Source organism: Etheostoma spectabile, chromosome 15 (genome assembly GCF_008692095.1).
Source record: "Etheostoma spectabile isolate EspeVRDwgs_2016 chromosome 15, UIUC_Espe_1.0, whole genome shotgun sequence".
Classification (NCBI taxonomy): Eukaryota; Metazoa; Chordata; class Actinopteri; order Perciformes; family Percidae; genus Etheostoma; species Etheostoma spectabile.
The window spans coordinates 1,283,090-1,304,827 of record NC_045747.1 but is presented as its reverse complement, the minus strand read 5'-3'; the positions used below and the strand labels follow the sequence as shown (position 1 = coordinate 1,304,827).

The 21,738-nt window shown below is 45.0% G+C and overlaps 1 protein-coding gene and 1 long non-coding RNA gene across 5 annotated transcripts in view; one reads left to right on the top strand and one right to left on the bottom strand.

The window, feature by feature from the left end:
* Window positions 1-4,422, top strand: part of LOC116703571 (uncharacterized) — a 17,353-nt gene extending 12,931 nt beyond the window's left edge. The window contains exon 3 of the long non-coding RNA XR_004335455.1: window positions 4,411-4,422. This is a non-coding gene — a long non-coding RNA (uncharacterized LOC116703571). The remainder of the gene's footprint in view (window positions 1-4,410) is intronic.
* Window positions 1-20,984, bottom strand: part of pdxdc1 (pyridoxal-dependent decarboxylase domain containing 1) — a gene marked incomplete at its 5' end in the record, with an annotated part of 33,476 nt that extends 12,492 nt beyond the window's left edge. The window contains 14 exon segments of one of the 4 annotated variants that reach the window (XM_032538294.1): window positions 2,223-2,297; window positions 4,903-4,953; window positions 5,549-5,674; window positions 6,864-6,965; window positions 7,883-7,931; window positions 9,016-9,100; window positions 9,225-9,303; window positions 9,394-9,462; window positions 9,782-9,971; window positions 10,530-10,676; window positions 12,097-12,180; window positions 13,096-13,164; window positions 13,954-14,030; window positions 20,633-20,984. In XM_032538294.1, the coding sequence (XP_032394185.1) occupies window positions 2,223-2,297; window positions 4,903-4,953; window positions 5,549-5,674; window positions 6,864-6,965; window positions 7,883-7,931; window positions 9,016-9,100; window positions 9,225-9,303; window positions 9,394-9,462; window positions 9,782-9,971; window positions 10,530-10,676; window positions 12,097-12,180; window positions 13,096-13,164; window positions 13,954-14,030 (1,203 nt within the window). 4 annotated transcript variants of the gene reach the window in all.
* Between the last annotated feature and the right edge of the window lie 754 nt (window positions 20,985-21,738).

Below are 21,738 nucleotides of genomic sequence, written 5' to 3'. Positions count from 1 at the left end.
TTGGCCAGGTGTATGAAGGTGTGAAAGTAGGCAGGATTTGGACTGCTCTCTTTTTCATTATTCACACTACTGTCACTAATTTTGTCATGTAGGTTTATGGTAACCATGGTGTTCCCGGCCCGAGGACCAGGAGCCGTATAATACCACGGCTACATCTACACTACTATGTTTTGGTTTAAAAACAAATATCTTTTGCTACGTAGACATTTGGAAAAAGTGCTGCCCCCATTTTGGTTTGAAAACTTCGGGGCTGGGTTTGTAATCTGGACGGGCGCACACAGAGATCTTTGGAAGCGAGGAAGCACGTGAGTCAGTCTTATCAGTTAGGTAGCTCACAGACCTTTCAGTAACAGTTTCACCTTGTGGTCACTCAAAGATACTGAATCCCTGGTGTTAGCACATTCTGTTTTTCACCTCATACATCCATGATTTTCAATGTCAGACGATCTACTCCCTGTTTACACCATGCCCAGTGTATGCAAATGATCATGTGATATCCGTTGTCTGACGCGTTAATCTGGACGCAGATTAGTTAGGACTACATACTGGTGAACATTAAATAGTTGTTAGATTCATACTACTACTGTATACAGAAGATTGCCATTGGCCTGGTCTACTAGATCCCAAAGAAATACCCAAACATTCACTGCTATGAATTAGCTGTACAAGCAAAACACAACCCACAGTACTATGTAGCCAACAGAGAATGAGTGACATCTATTATTAACCAGCGGCATTTACCATTATTTGAAGACCCCTGAAAGTCAGTGGAGGGGGGGGGGGGGGGGGGGGGGGGGGGGGGGGGGGGGGGGGGGGGGGGGGGGGGCGCGATATCGTAACCCATTATCCCGACACGATATCATTATACTATACCGCCACAGTTAGGATATTATTGCCATTTTAAACATATTGCAATATTCTGCGATGTATTGCAATTTATAACCTTTTTTCCAACTTCTAATTTTCCCCAATTTCAGATGACATCCGCAAAAGGAAACTTAGTCAACATCTGTTTCATCTAAAAAGATGCATTTCTCTGTTTGATCACATCATTTCAATGTTTTTGCTGCAAAATGGGACAAACTGACCAACATATGTATAATAAAAGATCCATACTTGGCGCCTGTGTATCGATACAGTATTGCTATTGAAAATATTGCGATACTATGCTGTATCGATTTTTTCCCCCCACCCCTAAAAGTCAGTATGGGTTGCGTTGGACTCGTGTAAATGTAGTCCGCTTCAATTAGGAGCTTTTCTCCATCATGTTGTGGTAGTTGGGGCATCTGATTAGGATACCTTCAAGACATCTTCCTGTGTAGCTGGGAGTATTTCCAGGGGAAGACCCACAACATGCTGGACAGACTAGACATTATATCCTGAGAGGCTAAAGGACATTGCTAAAGAAAAAGATATTTAAACTGCTTTGCATGACCTGTTGCCACTGATGGGCTTTGATTAATAATCAAATAAGGTAACTGTACACCAATGGCAACTAACTGTCTACTGACTGTACACAACTGTGCAGTAACTGTACAGTTATTTCAAATTCACGGACACTTTCTTATCTTCAGTTTAGCTTTTAATATCCCAATCCCGGTCATTGTCAACACGGGTGCCCCCAAAGGTGGCTGATGACACAGTGGTGATGGATCACCAACGGTTATGAGAAGGCCCACCTGGAAGAAGCCGCTATCACTATGCTGTGAGGCCAGCAGCCTTCTACTGAATGTCTCTGGGAGCAAGCAGCAACCCTGAGAATCCACGGGACTCTTATAGAGAGGGTACCTGGGAGTCCACATCGCAGAGAAATCCACACATGAGCTTAAGATATTCAATGTCTCTCTGGGAGTCCTTAAGCCCTTCTACTCTGCATGAGGCATCCCCAACTGGTGTTAAGTAATGCCATACAACAGCACATGACACACTCATTAATTATTCATGACCCGTGTATTTCTTCCAAAAGGCAACAAAGCATAATGAGTGTGGGGAGGCATTCCCTTTAGTACCTCAAAGAAAATGCCTGCGTGGTCCACATCCTAAACAATTAGGAAGTAAACAGTCCATCAGCCAATGGAGACCCAAATACTGCAGAGCTGATGTGAGTGAAGGCAAATGGTCAGGAGTGACAGGAAGAAAGAAAAGGAAGAGAAGGGAGGACACAAGGGAGAGGAAGGGGGGGGGGGCGCGAGGGAGACAGGCAGAGGTTCGGTCCCACCTACAATAGAGAGCAAGAGAGAGCCCAGAACGTCCCGCAGCGAAGCCCCGGAGATGGGCCGGATCGGCGAAGCCACGCCCTGGAACCAAGGCAACCCACACTGACTATAACTACAGCTATACACACACACACACACACACACACAGACCTGCAAGCTCATACACTCCACCAGCTGACACAGTGGTACTTCAAACTCAAACTGCAGTATCTTCAGAGGGAATGTGGCCAAAGTGACGTTCATCCTTCTTTTACCAAACTACTGTCTGCGAGTCGGAGCACCACTGTGTGAGGAGTCTGGTCCCCAACACTCCGATTGTTCACTGCACATGTGTTACAGCCTGGTCATGTCTAATGCTACTAATCCCAGCTACTTTGCCGGGATGAATTCACATCACATTACATCTCAGTGACGCAGTATTTGCCTTTCGTGGATGCCAGTGAACAAGCCTTTAAGCCCGAGTCTGTTCCCCTGAGACTTTGTTAGTATCAACCCAACACTGGTTTTACCATGGTCAGAGCCTCGGCGAAAGACATCTCTGTCTGAAGCACGTCCTACGAACACAAATGATTCGGTCTTTGAACAGCTGGAGGTCCCTTTTTCATGTGATCTAAGTTATGCAGTACATGTTAGTTATGGATCTACACGAAGAGGTGTTGATGCTTGTACCAAAACAGAAAGACTGCACCTGTGCGGTTTATTGTGTGAAAAATGATTAAACAGCAGAGTCAAGTTTACTTAAGTACTGTACTTCAGGGCAAATGTTGAGGTACTTGTACTTTACTTATCTTTTCATGCCACGGTCTACTTCTACTCTGCTATATGTCAGAGAGAAATATTCAAATTTTTGCTCCACTACATTCATCTGACAGTTTTAGTTACTAGTTACTTTAGTTACTAGTTACTTTAGTTACTCCACTCCCTTCATCTGACAGCTTTAGTTAATAGTTACTTTTGTTACTAGTTCCTTTAGTTACTAGTTACTTTAGTTACTCAACTACATTCATCTGACAGCTTTAGTTAATAGTTACTTTAGTTACTAGTTACTTTAGTTACTAGTTACTTTAGTTACTCCACTACATTCATCTGACAGCTTTAGTTACTAGTTACTTTAGTTACTAGTTACTTTAGTTACTCCCCTACATTCATCTGACAGCTTTAGTTACTAGTTACTTTTGTTACTAGTTACTTTAGTTACTAGTTATTTTAGTTACTCCCCTACATTCATCTGACAGCTTTAATTACTAGTTACTAGTTACTTTAGTTACTCCACTCCCTTCATCTGACAGCTTTAATTAATAGTTACTTAAGTTACTAGTTACTTTAGTTACTCCACTCCCTTCATCTGACAGCTTTAGTTACTAGTTACTTTAGTTACTCCACTACATTCATCTGACAGTTTTAGTTACTAGTTACTTTAGTTACTAGTTACTTTAGTTACTCCACTCCCTTCATCTGACAGCTTTAGTTACTAGTTACTTTAGTTACTCCACTCCCTTCATCTGACAGCTTTAGTTAATAGTTACTTTTGTTACTAGTTACTTTAGTTACTAGTTACTTTAGTTACTCCACTACATTCATCTGACAGCTTTAGTTAATAGTTACTTTAGTTACTAGTTACTTTCCACATTAAGATTCCTGCACACTAAACACATGTAGTTTATAAATCTGATGTTTTATTATAAGGTAACCTAGCAACAATATAACTTCTCCAGGTCCAGCTGAGATGATGAGACCATCGAGTACTTTTACTCTTAATACTCTAAGTACATTGTTCTGATGATACAAACTTTAAAATTTTTACTTTAGAGTTTTTACGTGCAACACAGTATTTTTACAGTGTGGTGTAAGTACTTTTACTCAAGTAAAAGTATCTGATAGGATCTGAATACTTCTTCCACCACAATTGAATTTCACATGTGGGTGGTGATAATATCATATCATAAACGAGTATGCCAAAATCTAATCAGGTACTCTAGTACTTAAGAGGACATTTTCAACATATGCTGCTCTTGAGCCAGCGAGTTGTCCCTCTGCCCCCCCTCCCCCCCATCTCATCTACTGATATCATGACGCTCTTCACAGTTTAACAGAAGGTTACCTGTCAAGTTACAGTTCACCACTGAGATCCGTCCGCCTTCAGACGGACAGATATTTATCTCTAGAACACTCACTCTACTGGCTGAAATATAAGGAAATCTAAAGAGCTATCTTTACTGGTACTGTCTGCTGGTACAGAATCAGCAGCAAACAGGACCTGAAAACACCTACCCTTCTAAAAGAATATTTCCACCAGGCGCTGTGGATGGATGGTAGACAACTCATTTGATTGGCTTAACTGAGTGAAGCAATTGCCGTTTTAACTGGATTGTCTGTGCGGTCGATAGCTGCAACAGTCAGCGCCGCAATTATCAGAAAGGAAGGGCAGCATGTAGTGGGCAGCGCTGTGGGCAGATGACTGCAGCACTAGGACATAAACACTGAGGGACAAGGCAAAGATAAAGCTGTACAGGAAAATCACTAGGATTGTTTTTTTTACAGTGGGATATCTCTGACTTGGTACTGTCGTACTGCTTCTTGATTGTGCATGTTCTCACAAAAACTCACAAAATATCTGGTCACTTTTTCTCTTTTTTTTTGGTAAACATGTCATTGATTTCTGGCAGGATATTAAGAGAACACCTACCGATGTTTTGATGGAGGTCATAGCTTTTAGCTTCTGCAGGAGCTGCTGGCTCTAGAGGGGACAGAGATAAAGGAGAATGACCAACTGTCCATATCTAGGATTGTGGTATCCACTTCAGAATGTCAGCAGTAGGCAAGATTACTCATGACTCGTTTATTTTTTTCCACTTCTGTCGTTAATAAGTTTGCATTCACAGAACCAGAGAATAGACGTCACCTCAGCTTGTTGCGTTGTTTGAATTTATTAGCAAACATTCCTGTTCAGACAAGTCTTCTACTTTAATAGGAACATTTCCCCCGCTTCTCTCAGACAGGAATCTGAATTGAAAATTTCCAACCTGCTAATTACTTTACTGGTTTGTTACATTAGTCAAAAAACAACTGTTTGCATCTATATCTATCAGGGCAGTGGCTCAAAACATAGAACATTAGACTTATTGAATGCAACTATAATAATTTAGAAACTTCAACATGAGCAAAAACAAACTCAAGTTTATCTTTAGTTGACTTTGGCTCCTACGACTTAATTTCCGCCAACATTTGAATTGTTGTTAAATGTTAAAGGCCTAGTTTGTTGGGAAATACGCTTATATGTTGACAATGATGTGAAAATGACCGGGATGTAGAGGGAGTTCACAGATGCTTACCAGTGCGGTGGCATGTCTGATCTTTTGGACGATCCCGTTGTGTCCGAGGTACTGCAGGGAGAGCCAGAGAGGCAGCGCACGCAGCCTGGCCACCGGCTGGCTGCAGGTCAGACCGGCTGCCAGAGACTGAGACACAAAACACAGAACAGGGAATCAGACGGAGACGGAGGAAAACACAATACAACTCAACTCATCTTAATGAAATCAGGAACAAATCTTAACTTGGGTAGTCCAAAATAAAAGATAACTACTGTTTTTTCCAACCTGGACCCTATTTTCCTATGGGAAAGAAGGGAACAACAATCTTTTTTTTTTTTTAAGTTTTTTTTGTTTTTGTTTTTTCCCTTTATTAGATAGGCAGACAGAGATGTGTGAAAGGGGGAGAGAGAGAGGAGTGGTGACATGCAGCAAAGGGGCCACAGGCTGGATTTGAACCCGGGCCTGCTGCGTCGAGGAGCAAGCCTCTGTACATGGGCACCAGCTCAACCCACTGAGCTATCTGGGTTCCCGGGAACGACAATCTTTGTCATTGATCCAATATTAAGAGCGGTCTCTGCTGAAAACAGCTACCGTGTAAGTTAATAGGGCAGTTGTGCACTTTAGGTTTATGCCACCAGACTCCATGTAAATTAACAGGAATTTTAGCAGCATAAAACACACTTCATTCTAAGTTGACAGAAACCAAAAACTATGAAAAGTCGTCTTTCCAATTTTCCAACCATCACAACTTTAGTTTGGGTTGAGATAAACACATAGTTTACCGATTTACATGGGAAGATATGTTGACTCTATACACGCTAAAAGTATTGTTTTTTTTAAATGGAGTCTGGTGGGTGTTGCGCTAGCGACCTCAGAGCTGTTTCTGATTAAACAGAAAGGTCTTAAAGAGGTTTCAAAAGTCTATGAATCTATGAAGTGATCCTTTCCATAATGTTGTCAGACACTTAGAGTAATAATCTGAGTCTGTCAGTGACAGAAACAGCACTATTAGAGACCAAACTGACGATGCCCATTTGCCCCATAGGGTTTCATTTCAGCCCGGTCTGTGGCTGCCGGTTACAGCGTTCACACTTAATACTGGACCCATTTCAAAGACTGTCGTTCCCATCAGTCACTTACACAGGAATATAGGGTCTAGGTCCAGATAAAAAAACAGTAGCTCCCCTTTAAATCAGTCTGAGTTAAACTGGATGCAGAGAATTAATTACATTTCCTCATCTGGGATCAAGAAGACAACCACAAACTGACACGAAAACTACTAGAATCATGGATCGCTCTGTGTTGAATCAATTTGTATGAAATGCTATGAGCCCACCAGTGCTGGGTCTTCATGTCTGTAGAGGGTGACAGCAGTGACAGCAGGCAGTCCCAGCCACTGGCCCGGGGTCAGTGTCATGCTGTCACTTCTGGTGGCTGCCTGCAGGGGGAAAGAACAATGAACACACAGATTAGCACACGTCACAAGAGAAAGTCAACCTGAGATGGCATTTCCTTGGTGTCTGGCTTCTATTATCAAAATGAGCAGAGATAATAACACTGCGAGGGATGGCGTCAATGCGTGTAATAGGAGGACCAAATGCACAGTCGATGTCCCAAAGTTCAAAGCTAAAATGAGTCAAATCAAGCAGGCATGTTCCAAAGTCAGTCAAAGTGGAACCACATTCTTGGTGTAACGGAACGCAGTAATTTTTACTTGGACTTTTGTATTGTATTGCATTACTGCTGTACTACTTAAACCTCACATTACACAAACTGTTCATTGACTCTATATTAGACCTGTGTTTTTGGTAGACTCTTTACTGTATTTTGTATGTCTATATTTCCCATTTCCCAGTATTAACAGGACGAACAATTGCCACCAATAACAATTTAAATGTACATATGGGCATGCCAGTGCCATTTTAACATAGAACCCATCCTTTAACACAAATTAAAGGTATTTATAATTGAGGAAAACTAAAAACAAATAATACATTTATTTCAATTTGTGGGTTCAAACCTTTTTTCTCAATAGCAACTTCAAAGTAATTTCACACGTATGGTCCGTTGTCGTTATAAAACATATCCTGCAAGCTTTGTAACGATTGGACAAACAGTCCACTTTGCCTATAACTGATTTGTCAAAACCATTTATTTTCAGTTCAGTGCGATATGTAGCTCAGTCCAGCTCACGGGGATTTGAGCAGCCGACCAACACAAAAACAACTGCTAATAAAGCTTCGATTCCAGGCTCAAATCTGGATTTGCGTCATTCGCAGTTTGAACCCTAACTAAAATAAATTAAAAGGATGAGATAAAAGGAGAAAGGGTGAGAGGACTTGAACATTAGATTACCATGATAGCAGAGGTGACCTGAGCCAGGGCCAGAGTTGCGAGGTTGACCCTAAAGAAGAACAGTAAGAGTTCACGTAACAGCGGGGGACAACAGGGACTTCATGGTATACTGGACTCATCATTATTCACAAAATGCATTTCTCAAGGGAATCAAAAAATTAGTTAGAAAGTACCATTGTTCCTTCCTTATGACATTGTTGGTATGAATGGTGAATTGCATCATGTTCTACTGTGTTTTCATTCTTTTCCCCAGCTGGTCTGGAACCCTATCTCCCCCTCCCCCATATGCCTGAGTGCTCTGGTCTACGTTGTGAGTAGCGGTGTATACACGGTACGGTTTTCTTCGTCTTGTCTGTCCTAATGCTGTTTAAAATGCCATGTGATGTGATTTCTGCTGCAACATCATTTCCCATGGGGACAATAAGCATGAACGAACGATGACCTCGCATTATGGACTGCATACGGTAGAGTCGGGCAGTATCCAGTATCTCCTATATAAGTGCATTTCAACTGATACCGATGCTATTCTTAAGACCCCACTGTATACTGCATTACCGCCCAACCCTAGCGTACGGCCAAAACATAGTGGAGTACATTTATTGGATTTGATCAATTTATGTTGAAAATCAGATGCACACAGTATAGGATCCCTATTTTATACTGCTTTCGGGTTCATACGGGTATTTTTTGTTTGTACTAGAACACGTTTACATGCTTTAATGTTCAAAAAAACACTTTATTTTTCTCCTCCTGCCCACGGCTGCTCTCCCGAAAAAGCCCAGTCTGCTGTGATTGGTCAGTTTCCAGATCTCTGAGTCTTCACATTTGTACTCTGTTGCCTGTGTACAGTCCGTTTTAAGAGTATTTAGCTGGCCTTTGTACTGTGAAACATCACCAATAAAAGGTTTTTAACCCAAAAACTAATTAACCGGCCATGTTCCTGCAGTAATGCGATACGAAATAAGAGAAATTAGCAGGTGGCTGCGTTTTTTAGCCTAAGCACACTACCCCCATTCAAAATGAACAGGAGGACCTGCGTTTTCACCAGACTGTCTCATGGCCGACGGCATGAATGCACCGTAATAGATCTTCTTTAAGACCATGTATTGCAGAGAGTGAAATAATTGACCCACCCCTCCACATGGAGCCACATGCTATACTGATCACACACATCCTTCAGACGAGCCAACTTGTCCGTATGTCCTGCCCCGGGGGTTCCTGCGAGGGAAAAAGTCTCATGAGGAACTGGTCTGCTTGTAAAGGAATACAATTGTCTACTCTTGTGATGTAGACCTGTGTACACGGAGAAAAGGACAATGTTTGGACTGGGATGGTCCTTCACCTGCGTTGACGATCAACAGCAGAGGAAGCTTCCCGGCTTCTATGTCCTCTTTGATCAGTGTGTCCAACAGAGCCACGTCCTGACAGGGACACACAGGAGATCAGTCCAGCAAATTATGGTTAACTATCTCACAGTGTCCTGACAGTGTTTGCCATTTGGATTCTCCTACCATTTGGTGCTGGGATCCAAAGACGGTGTTGCACGGGACGGTGCACAGACTAGAGAGGGGCAGGCCAAGCTAATGACACAGAGACGGACATTAAAATGGTTTTATACTACAAAATACTCTGTATGACTGTAAATGCTAATACTGAAAACGGATACCCCACACATTATGCGGGCATACATTATACTCTTAAAGTCATAGATTCGCCAACACACACTGTACAATACTAGACGTGCCACCAAATATAGACGTTCTTTGCTGAGATTCAAGAGAAACTGTCTCCAGGTAAAAAGGAGCTCTAGATAGTATCTCTTGTTTTTAAAGCCCATTTGTGTAGAATTTGAATATTTCTAAATTCCCCCAGTCGCTGTGTGTGTTGCAGCCTTCCTACCTGGCTGCACAGGTGCTGTCCCAGGCCCGGCCGGCCCGAGGCGCTCTGGTAGATGATTGGCTGTTTGGAGCTGAGGACGGCGTAGCCCTCAGAGGCATATTCTTCATAACGGGCATTAATGACCAGCCGACACACTTTCACCAGGCCGTCCCTGTCATCCTCGTGGAAGTAGGCTGACCCGTTCTCGTACCTGGAGGACACGACAGAGACAGAGAGTGGTGACAGCAGAAAGCAACAAGGCTCCACCAACATGTCGAGTCGCCCAAAGCAATGTCGACCACAGAGTAAAACTGCTGAATCAGAGACTCAGCATTGTGTCGTACTTATTACTTTTCTAATATCAAATAAAGATAAACATAAAAATGAGACCTACATTTAATAACCTGGCCAAAATTATCTGATACAATGATTTCTGGATGAGCTTAATTTAATTTAATTGTGTTGTATTTTACGGATAAAAATGAAAACATTGAAGTTTGTGACACAACCAATTAGGGCTGGGGGTGGGGGGCCAATTACAATTCAATTTGTGTTTTTTCTTAAAGGTTTAGCTAAAGTTCAATATTTTTACAGATGAAACATGTAGAGGAGCATTAAAACATTCATCACTCAAAACTGCTCTATATTCTTATTCAAGGATGAGAACGTAGATACGAATCCCAATATTATTAATTAAGAATAACTGGCCTGCAACACACACACAGACACACACACACAGACACACACACCCGCACACACACGATCCTACCTGAAGAGTCTGCAGAGCCACAGCGTGGTGTCAGACAGGATCCGAGTGGTCAGCTTCCTCAGTCTCTCCCGGTCCAACACAGAGATGTACGCTGCCAGGCTGTGACCCAGCAGGGCCATGTGACCCTGCTCCCCCACATTCTGCATCCTACTGGACAAAGAGAGAGACTGCATACTGACGCCCCTCCGTTTCCTCCATTCTTCACTTAATTCCATGAAGGAGCTGGATCCCTGACCATTAAACACAGGCTTTTACAGCATTTGCATGTTGCATAATCTAGAGAAGCTGCCTCTATCAAACAACAGTGTGATGGACGGATTGGCAGAAGGCTGTAAGAAACACGGGGGGGGGGGGGGGGGGGGGGGGGGAGAACTGGTACAACTAAAGCTCTTTTAGTTTCACTGAAATCACTTATGTCTCCGTCATGACTTTACACCTTAAAGTACTACAAGAACCTCAAACATTACAAATTGCATCATCTTGCTCAAAGTTACCAATAGTTCTTTACTTATTAGCAGTGATGGAATGTACCTATGTACATCTACTCCAGTATTGTACTTGTAGTTACTTTAGTAACTAGTTCCTTTAGTTACTAGTTACTTTAATTACTCCATTACATTCATCTGACAACTTTAGTTACTAGTTACCTTAGTTACTAGTTACTTTAGTTACTACAAACATTCATTGAATACTTAGTTATAGTTACTTGTTACTAGTCTTTACTACCACTACATTCATCTGACAGCCTTAGTTACTAGTTACTTTAGTTACTCCACTACATCTCATCTGACAGCTTTAGTACTAGTCTTGTGTTACTAGTTACTTTAGTATCGACTACTACTCTTTATTACAGCTTTAGTACTAGTTACTTTAGTTACTCCATACATTCATCTGACAGCTTAGTTACTAGTTACTTTAGTTACTCACTAATTCATTCACTCGACGATGCTTAGTACTAGTACTTTAGTTACTCCACTACATTCATCTGACAGCTTTAGTTTACTAGTTACTTTAGTTACTCCACTACATTCATCTGACAGCTTTAGTTACTAGTTACTTTCCACATTAAGATTCCTGCTCACTAAACACATGTTGTTTATCAATCTGATGTTTTATTATAAAGTAACCTAGCAACAATATAACTGTCTACAAGTCTAGATCAGGCGCCCATATATAGAGGTTTACCCCTCAACACAGCGGGCCCGGGTTTGACTCCGACCTGCGGCCCTTGCTTTCATGTAATTCCCCCCCTCCCCCCCATTCATGTATTCATCTGTCCTGTCGAAAAATAAAGGCTAAACATGCCCCAAAAAATAACCTTAAAAAAAAAAATTACTGTTTGGATCCTTTATACTTTAACTACCGGTACATTTCCTAATAAGGCGTTTACTTAAGTTACATTTTCAATGCAGGACTTTTACTGTATCTGAGTATTTTACCGTTTGGTATTAGTACTTTTTCTGAAGTAAAGGATCTGAATCCTTCTTCCACCGCTGGTTTTTAGGTGATGGATGGGGATTCAATACGATGGAGAAAAGTAGATTGTTTCACTGAGGAGTTGACTTACTGTTGGCTTGGCTTGTCCTCTCCCTCGTCCTCATCATGAATGAGGTTGTGAACTAGATGCAGTATGGCGGCAACATCCTGACCACTGCACAGGGGAGCAAAGGAACAAGTGATCAGCTTCAGCTCTTCGACCTTTTCCGCAAAAAACAACAACTTGAAACTCTTCCCCCGCCCAGAATTTCAAATGGATCTCTCCAGTGTCTCTCCTCAGTTTGTGGAAGACTATACCCATTGTATCTTAAATATTCATTCGTCACAAACATTTATGATGACAATAAATGATTCTGATCAATTTAAAAAATAAAAACGGACATCAACCATGTTATGAGCGTTGGCGTTGTATAGTCTGTCCACCAGAGGACGCTCTACAACGTCCCTGCTTTTTTTTGTTGGTGTTTTTGTTAAAAAGGATTTTACGTTTCCTATCATAAGTTTGTATTTTTATACATTTTATTTATCAAAACTTTAATATATTTTGATGTTTCTCTGTTCTGTTTAGGGAAAACTAGTAAGTGGCCGTTATTACTTTAAATTGATACTGTTTTATCAAGTATTAACTGCTCTCTGCTATAAATATGACAGAAAAATACATTTTCTTGGCAGACTTGAGAAGACTACTGGTACTCTGTGGAGGTTTTGACCTCTTGTAATCATTGGGTTTGGATTGGATGCACACACAAATACATGGATGATTTAGTACACATGCCTGAAGATGATATTGTTTTGGATTAGGGAAATTAAAGGAAATCAAAGGATCCAGCGTTTTTGGAGCTAAAAATCAAGGTATCGGCTTTAGCTGCTTTGATTTTAAGCTCTGGACTACAAACTACATTGCTCGAGTGGCCCTTTAAATGTCATAAAAATGCAAAGATTAAAGCCAAAGAAACCAAATGTAACACATAAGACTGGCAGGGTAATGTCTACCATTATGTGACTCTAGACTAATGGAATAGCCCATTTGACTGCAGTAATTGAGCTGATCCTTTATGGCGGGTCTTACTCTCCCTGCAGGGGTCCGGGGATGCTGGTTCTGCCCAGGCGCCACCTCTCTTCTCCTGCCTCCGGATCTCTGAACAGACAAGCACAAGAACAAGATATCTCTAGATGCTCTAATGAACCCATAATCTTAAAGAGTGTTGGTGTTTGGAGACCCCACACCCCCCCACCTTTTACTAAAATTATAGGTTCATCAGGAAGCCCTTAACCCTTGTGTTGTCTTTCAATGAACCATGAAAAGATTTGATGCTTTTTCTGACATTTTTGTCACTTTTTCAATGTTGTGGGTGCTTTTCTTGATATTTTCTAAAGTTATTTGATATTTCTAATGTTGACATTTTCAGCTTATTTCGAAGGCCCATTTTTTTGTGATGAAAAAACTGAAAATGGGTAAAAATTTGACCCGAGGACAACATGAGGGTTTTAATTAGGGTTAGGGCTGGGCGACATAGAGATAATCAGATATTACGATATTCTTGCCCTAATACCTCAATGTCGATATTGTGGCAATATTAAAGGGTTGACAATTGGTGCTTTAACAAAATATCTTCACAATGAGATTTATATGAATAATCATCAGTAATGTACTGTACATATAATGGCTAAGTGGATAAAGGCAAAAATAACAGAAGCGCTAGAACAAAAAATGACATCACTATACTGTAATGCAGCCTTTAAAACCAGGAAAAGACAACACTTATATTACGAAATACCCAAAATCTAACAGGATATCTAGCCTCATATGACAATATCGATTTAATATCAATATATTGGCCAGCCCGAACTTGTCATGTTCCCAGCTGTCAGATTTTATACAAGTTTTCTAAATTAGAGGAATAAGTACACTAGTGTCTCATCTCACCTCTGTCCGTCTCCCAGGATTCTCATGGCATCACTCAGATTCCGGCCCACTTGAGCCAAGGTACGGTCCAACATCATCTAGTGTGTGGTGTGTGGGTTGTGTGTGGTTTGTGTGTGTGTGTGTGTGTGTGTGTGTGTGTGTGTGTGTGTGTGTGTGTGTGTGTGTGTGGTTGTATGATGTTGGGCAAGTAACAAGAAGACAATATTAAAACACTTTACATACATTGTAAAAAATAATTCACACACTGTGCAAGTGGTCCAGTAGAGTGAGACAGAGGCGGTAGAGTGTGGTCCAGTAGAGTGAGACAGAGGCGGTAGAGTGTGGTCCAGTAGAGTGAGACAGAGGCGGTAGAGTGTGGTCCAGTAGAGTGAGACAGAGGTGGTAGAGTGTGGTCCAGTAGAGTGAGACAGAGGCGGTAGAGTGTGGTCCAGTAGAGTGAGATAGAGGCGGTAGAGTGTGGTCCAGTAGAGTGAGATAGAGGCGGTAGAGTGTGGTCCAGTAGAGTGAGATAGAGGCGGTAGAGTGTGGTCCAGTAGAGTGAGATAGAGGCGGTAGAGTGTGGTCCAGTAGAGTGAGATAGAGGCGGTAGAGTGTGGTCCAGTAGAGTGAGACAGAGACAGAGTGGGTAGAGTGTGGTCCAGTAGAGTGAGATAGAGGCGGTAGAGTGTGGTCCAGTAGAGTGAGATAGAGGCGGTAGAGTGTGGTCCAGTAGAGTGAGACAGAGGCGGGTAGAGTGTGTCCAGTAGAGTGGATGAGCGGTTAGGTTGGCAGTAGAGTGAGATAGAGGACGGTCAGGTAGAGTGTGGTGCAGTTAGAGTGAGACAGAGGTGGTGAGTGTGGGGGCAGTAGAGTGAGACAGAGGCGGTAGGTAGAGTGGGTCCGTAGAGTGAATAGAGGGGTAGAGTATGGTCCAGTTAGAGGAGCGGAGGCGGGTAGAGTGGTTCCAGTAGATGAGATAGAGGCGGTATGAGTATGGTCAGTAGAGTGAGATAGAGGCTAGGTAGAGATGGTTCCAGTAGAGAGGTGCGTAGGGCGGGTAGAGTGTGTCAGTAGAGTGAGCGAGGTGGTAGAGTGTGGTGCAGTAGAGTGAGACAGAGGTGGTAGAGTGTGGTCCAGTAGAGTGAGACAGAGGTGGTAGAGTGTGGTCCAGTAGAGTGAGAGAGGCGCGAGGGTGGTGCAGTAGAGTGAGATGAGGCTGGTAGATGGGTCAGTAGGTGAGATGAGGCGGTAGGTGTGGTCCAGTAGAGTGAACAGAGACAGAGGTGGTAGTTGTGGTCCAGTTAGAGTGGAGATAGAGGCGGTTAGAGTGTGTGTCCAGTAGAGGGAGATAGATGCCGGTAGGTGTGTCCAGTGAGTGAGAAGAGGCGGTAGATGGGTGGTTCCAGGAGAGATGAGATAGAGGCGGTAGAGTATGGTCCAGTAGAGTGAGTAGAGGCGGGTAGAGTGTGGTGCGAGGAGCGAGGGTAGTGTGGGCAGGAGTGAGACAGAGGTGGTAGAGTGGGGCAGTAGAGTGAGACAGAGGGGTAGGTGTGGTCCAGTAGAGGAGACGAGGTGGTAGAGTGTGGTCCAGTAGAGTAAGACAGAGGTGGTAGGTGTGGTAGTAGAGGAGACAGAGTGGTGGTGTGGTGCAGTAGTGGAGACAGAGGCGGGTAGAGTGTGGTCAGCTGAGTGAGAGTAGAGGCGGGTTTGCAGTGTGGTCCAGTAGAGTGAGATAGAGGCAGTAGAGTGTGGTCCACTCCTACACAAGTGTCTGAGATAACTTCTGTTATGATTTGACACTATGAATTCAATTAAACTGAATACATATGCTGATACAGTGTCTGTCTGCAGTCACCTCTCTGCCTTACTCAATGTCCCTCCCACATCATCATTGATTGGTTACGCGTCACCAGTCAATCAACACCACTGAAGGCGATCGAGGAAACAGATATTACTGAAGTCACGGTGAAGATCACAATCCTCAACAGCCACAGGTACAGGTGTGTGGTAAAGCAAACAGTAGTTCACCTGTCAGGGTGGCGTGGCAGTGGTATTGCTTGATTAGTGTTTAACTGGAAAGCAGAATGAAACTTACCTCAAATGGACTTAACTGAACTACACCTGTTCTACGGTGAGCATGCACCGTCACTGAATAGATATTGCATTTTATGCTTTTGGCTTTTCCCCCTTAGACCTGGAGAAAGTCCCCCATGCCTTCCTTTCCTCCAGCCTTGACTGGATTTATTTTGGAATCTCCCATTCTTGTTTATCCTGTCAACTAGTTCCTAATGCAGCAGCAGAGTTTTGACGAGTATAAAAAAAAAGAAAGAGCACATTACTCGCACATACTGCCTCCCGCCTGTTAGCTACAGAGTTAATTTGAAAATCCTGATGTTTGTTTTCAAGGTGTGTTCAATGGTTTGGCCTCATCTTACATCACACACCTGCTGTCCCCAGATCACACTGTCAGAGATCTGAGACCTGAGATGGTCTGACAGAAGACTTCTGTCTGTCCCGAGATCCAGGACAAAGTGGTATGGAGACAGGGCTTTCTAGATCCACGGCCCAAAACTGTGGACTCTTCCTCCCGACATCAGATTCCCCCCCCACGAGAGTCACGTTAAAGCATGCCTCCACTCATTAGCTTTAACTGGGCTAAGCTAATCAGCGCTTCAAATTCTCATGAAAGACTGTTATTACTATATATCTATGTTTACTATGTCTACCTATCAACACCCTTCATAGTCTGATTGATAAGCACATTGTAAACCTCTTTTTGAAAAGTAATACACTAATTAAAATACTGTTGTTTTATTGTTTTTATTACTTATGTATTGCAGTGCTGTACCCTGTAAGACCAACAAGAAAACGCATTACGTCTGCCAGAAATGTTACATTATATTAACCAACCACATTAAGATTGTCTTATTTACATTTGATAAAGGATACATATCTAATCGGGGTATAAAGATTTACAGATTCAAAATAGTTTAACATTTGTTAAAAGCAAAATAAGTGTCAAACCATTTTGAATTAAAGTGACCATAATCTGCTCATTGCACAATTTCACAATGGTATTTAGAGGTTGTACCAGAATAGGTTTATGTGGTTTTCATTTTCATAAAAAACACCATATCTGCAGCTCCTCTTTTCACCCCGTGTGTTGAGCTCTCTGTTTTAGCGCCAGAGTGAGACATCTCACTTCTGTTCCATCTTTGTTAGGAGTTGCGCATGCTCAGTAGCTAGGTAAGGACTACTAGCCAGGGCTAGCTAGCAACATACACAGCCCCGGAGGACAGCAGTGTGTGGAGGACCCAGGGCTAGCTGGACACATACACAGCCCCGGAGGACAGCAGTGTGTGGAGGACCCAGGGCTAGCTAGATACAGACGACAGCCTCAGAGCAACAGCAATGGAGCGGACCCAGTGCTATCTAGATCAGACCGCCCCAGAGGACAGCAGGTGTGGCGGACCAGGGCTAGCTGGTGACACAGATACACAGCCCCGGAGGAGCAGTAGTGTGTGAGCCCCAGGCTACTAGATACAGACACAGCCTCGGAGACAGCAGTGTGAGGCGAGACCCAGGCTAGCTAGATACAGACCAGCCCCCAGAGGACAGCAGTGTTTGGAGGACCCAGGGCTAGCTAGATACAAAGACACGCCTCAGAGGACAGCAGTGTGTGGAGACCCAGGCTATCAGATACAGACACAGCCCAGAGGACAGCAGTTTTTGGAGCACCGGCTAGCTGATACAGACACCGCCCCGGAGGACAGCAGTGTGTGGAGGACACAGGGCTAGCTAGATACAGACACAGCCCCGGAGGACAGCAGTGGGAGCAGGACCCAGGGCTAGCTATATACAGACACAGCCCCTAGGACAGCAGTTTGGAGGACCAGGCTGCTAGATACAGACACAGCCTCAAACAGCAGGTGTGGAGACCCAGGGCTAGCTAGATACAGACACAGCCCCAGAGCAGCAGTGTTTGGAGGCCCAGCGGCTAGCTAGATCAGACACAAGCCCCGGAGGACAGCATGTGTGTGGAGGGACACAGGGCTAGCTAGATACAGACACAGCCCCGGAGGACGCATGGTTGAGGACACAGGGCTAGCTAGATACAACACAGCCCCGAGGACAGCAGTGTGTGGAGGACCCGGCTAGCTAGATACAGACCCAGCCTCGGAGGACGCAGTGTTTGGAGGACCCAGGGCTAGCTAGATACAGACCACAGCCTCAAGGACAGCATGTGTGGAGGACCCAGGGCTACTAGTACAGACACAGCCCCAAGGACAGCAGTGTTTGGAGGACCCAGGGCTAGCTAGGTACAGACACACCCCGGAAGAGGGCAGTGTTTGGAGGACCCAGGCTAGCTAGATACAGACACACGCCCCGGAGACGATCAGTGCGTGAGGCGGACACAGGGCTAGCTAGATACAGGCAACAAGCCCCAGAAGACAGCAGTGTTTTGGAGGACCCAGGGCTAGCTATATACAGACACAGCCCCGGAGGACAGCGTGTGTGGACACAGGGCAGCTAAATACAGACACAGCCCCAGGACAGCAGTGTGTGGAGGACCAGGGCTAGCTGATACAGAACACGCCCGGAGGACAGCAGTGTGTGTGGAACCCAGGGCTAGCTAGATACAACCAGCCCGGAGGACAGCATGTTTGGAGGACCAGAGCTAGCTAGATACAGACACAGCCTCAGAGGACAGCAGTGTGTGGAGGACCCAGGGCTAGCTAGATACAGACACAGCCCAGAGGACAGCAGTGTTTGGAGGACCCAGGGCTGCTAGTACACAGACACAGCCGCCGGAAGAGGCAGGTTTGGAGGACCAGGAGCTAGCTAGATACAGACCAGCACCGGCCGGGAGGTAAGCAGTGTGAGGCGGACACAGGGCTAGTATACAGACACAGCCGCCGAGGAGAGCGTGTGAGGGCGGACCCAGGGGCTAGCTAGATACAGACACAGCCCCGGAGAGAAGCGGTTGAGGCGCGACCCAGGGCTAGACTAGATACGAACACACCCCCGGAGAGAGCGGTGTGAGGCGCGACCCAGGGCTACTAGCAACATACAGACCACCGGAGGACAGCAGTGTGTGGAGGACCCAGGGCTACTGGACACATACACACCCCGGAGGACAGCGTGTGTGGAGACCCAGGGCTAGCTAGATCAACACAGCCCCGGAGGACAGCAGTGTGGGAGGACCCAGGGCTAGCTAGATACAGACACAGCTCAGAGGACAGCAATGTGAGGCGGACCCAGGGCTAGCTAGATACAGACACAGCCCCAAGGACAGCAGTGTGTGGCGGACACAGGCTACTGGGTACACAGTACCAGCCCCGGAGGCAGCAGTGTGTGGAGACCCGGCTAGCTAGATACAGACACAGCCTCAGGACGCAGTGTGAGCGGACCCAGGCTGCTAGATCAGACACACGCCCAGAGGACAGCTTTGTGAGGGACCCAGGGCTAGCTAGATACAGACACAGCCTCAGAGGACAGCAGTGTGTGGAGGACCAGGCTAGCTAGATACAGACACAGCCCAGAGGACAGCAGTGTTTGGAGGACCCAGGGCTAGCTAGATAACAGACACAGCCCGAGAGGACAGCAGTGTGTGAGGCACAGGGCTAAGCTAATACAGACACAGCCCGAGGACAGCAGTGTGTGAGGACACAGGGCTAGCTAGATACAGACACAGCCCCGGAGGGACAGCAGTGTTGGAGGACCCATGGCGTAGAACTAGATACAGACACAGCACTACGGAGGACAGCAGTGTGTTGGACGAACCCAGGGCTAGCTAGATACCGCCACACAGCCTCAGAGACAGCAGTGTGTGGAGGACCCAGGGCTTAGCTAGATACGACCAGCCCCAGAGGCAGCAGGTTGGAGGACCCAGGGCTAGCTAGTACAGACACAGCCCCGGAAGGCGGCAGTGTTGGAGGACCCAGGGCTAGCTAGATACAGACACAGCCCCGGAGGACGAGCAGTGTGAGGCGGACACAGGGCTAGCTAGATACAGACACAGCCCCAGAGGACAGCAGTGTTTGGAGGACCCAGGGCTAGCTAGATACAGACACAGCCCCGGAGGACAGCAGTGTGTGGAGGACACAGGGCTAGCTAGATACAGACACAGCCCCGGAGGACAGCAGTGTGTGGAGGACACAGGGCTAGCTAGATACAGACACAGCCCCGGAGGACAGCAGTGTGTGGAGGACCCAGGGCTAGCTAGATACAGACACAGCCCCGGAGGACAGCAGTGTTTGGAGGACCCAGGGCTAGCTAGATACAGACACAGCCTCAGAGGACAGCAGTGTGTGGAGGACCCAGGGCTAGCTAGATACAGACACAGCCCCAGAGGACAGCAGTGTTTGGAGGACCCAGGGCTAGCTAGGTACAGACACGCCCCGGGAAGAGGCAGTGTTGGAGGCCCAGGGCTAGCTAGATACAGAATCGCACAGACCCGGAGGAGAGTGATTGAGGCGGACCAGGCTAGCTAGATACAGACACAGCCCCGGAGGAGAGCGGTGTTGAGGTCGGCCCAGGGCTAGTCTAGATACAGACACACCCCGGAGGAGAGCGGTGTAGGCGGACCCAGGGTAGCTAGATACCGTACACAGCCCGGATGACAAAAAAACAAAAAAAAAGTGAAGGGGCGGTTGTAGGCGGACCCAGGGCTAGCTAGACACCGCTTCATCGAGCTTACCTTGAAGTGCCGCGCCCACCGCGGGCAGCCTGGCCGGGTCTGCTGGATCTGTGGTGATGAACCGTGTCGGCGTCCTTTCCAGAAGTCTTCGAGAAAGCGTCAATTGGATTCGTATTTACTGCTCTGACTTCTTTCCGTACTCCGCAGACTGAACCGGACAGCTTACTTCCGGGAGACGTGCGTTCCACGCTGGCAGAGCCGACGTCACGCTCTGCCACTGAAAGGGCCAGTCTGTTTCTTTAACTGTCTATGGTCAGTCAGGTGACAGCGGACTTCTTTTTTAATTATTAACGTGTAGTTCAAACATGCTACAGACATTTTAGTACAGCATTATGCAACATGACCCCACACAGTATGCAACAGAAACTCAATTAACTCATCTAGTCTCATAAAAGTCTCCTCTATAACTTATAAAAAAAGTCCTAAGAAATACTGAAAAATTAAAAAAAACTGGAAGTTTCACGGTGATAACTGTAATATTCTCCATATTCACCTGTAATTGCTTCTCTTAACATGGGCTGCAATGGGAAATTGGCATCACCAATTTCGGTATTATTCAACACTTTTCACTACTTGGATCTCTTAGGACTTTCATAGACTGCACTTTCTATTATATTCAGCTGCAAGTCTTAAAGTTAAGGTCCCATGACATGGTGCTTTTATAAAGACCTTAGTGGTCCCCTAATACTGTATCTGAAGTCTCTTTATATAGACCCAGACTCCCGTATTGAGGGACCACTAAGGGCTATATAAGATAGTTAGCCTTCAGATACAGTATTGGGAAGCACACGCTATAATCTTAGACAGAACATTGCAATACCCGTATAGGGACCACTAGTGTCTAGTATCACAAGATGACTTCCCAGATACAGTATTGGGGACCAATATGACCGGTAAGTCGTATATAAAGAGACTTTCAATACAGTATAAGACCACTAAGGGTCCTCTAAAAGAGAGCTGATACAGAGTGGGACCGTATCCATGCGTGTCGACGACCAGGTCTATGTACAGAATACGTATGAGCCTATAGGCTAAATACAAAAGCTTCAGATGACTAGTTTAGGGAACACAGAGGTCATATAAAGAGACTTCAGATACAGTATGGT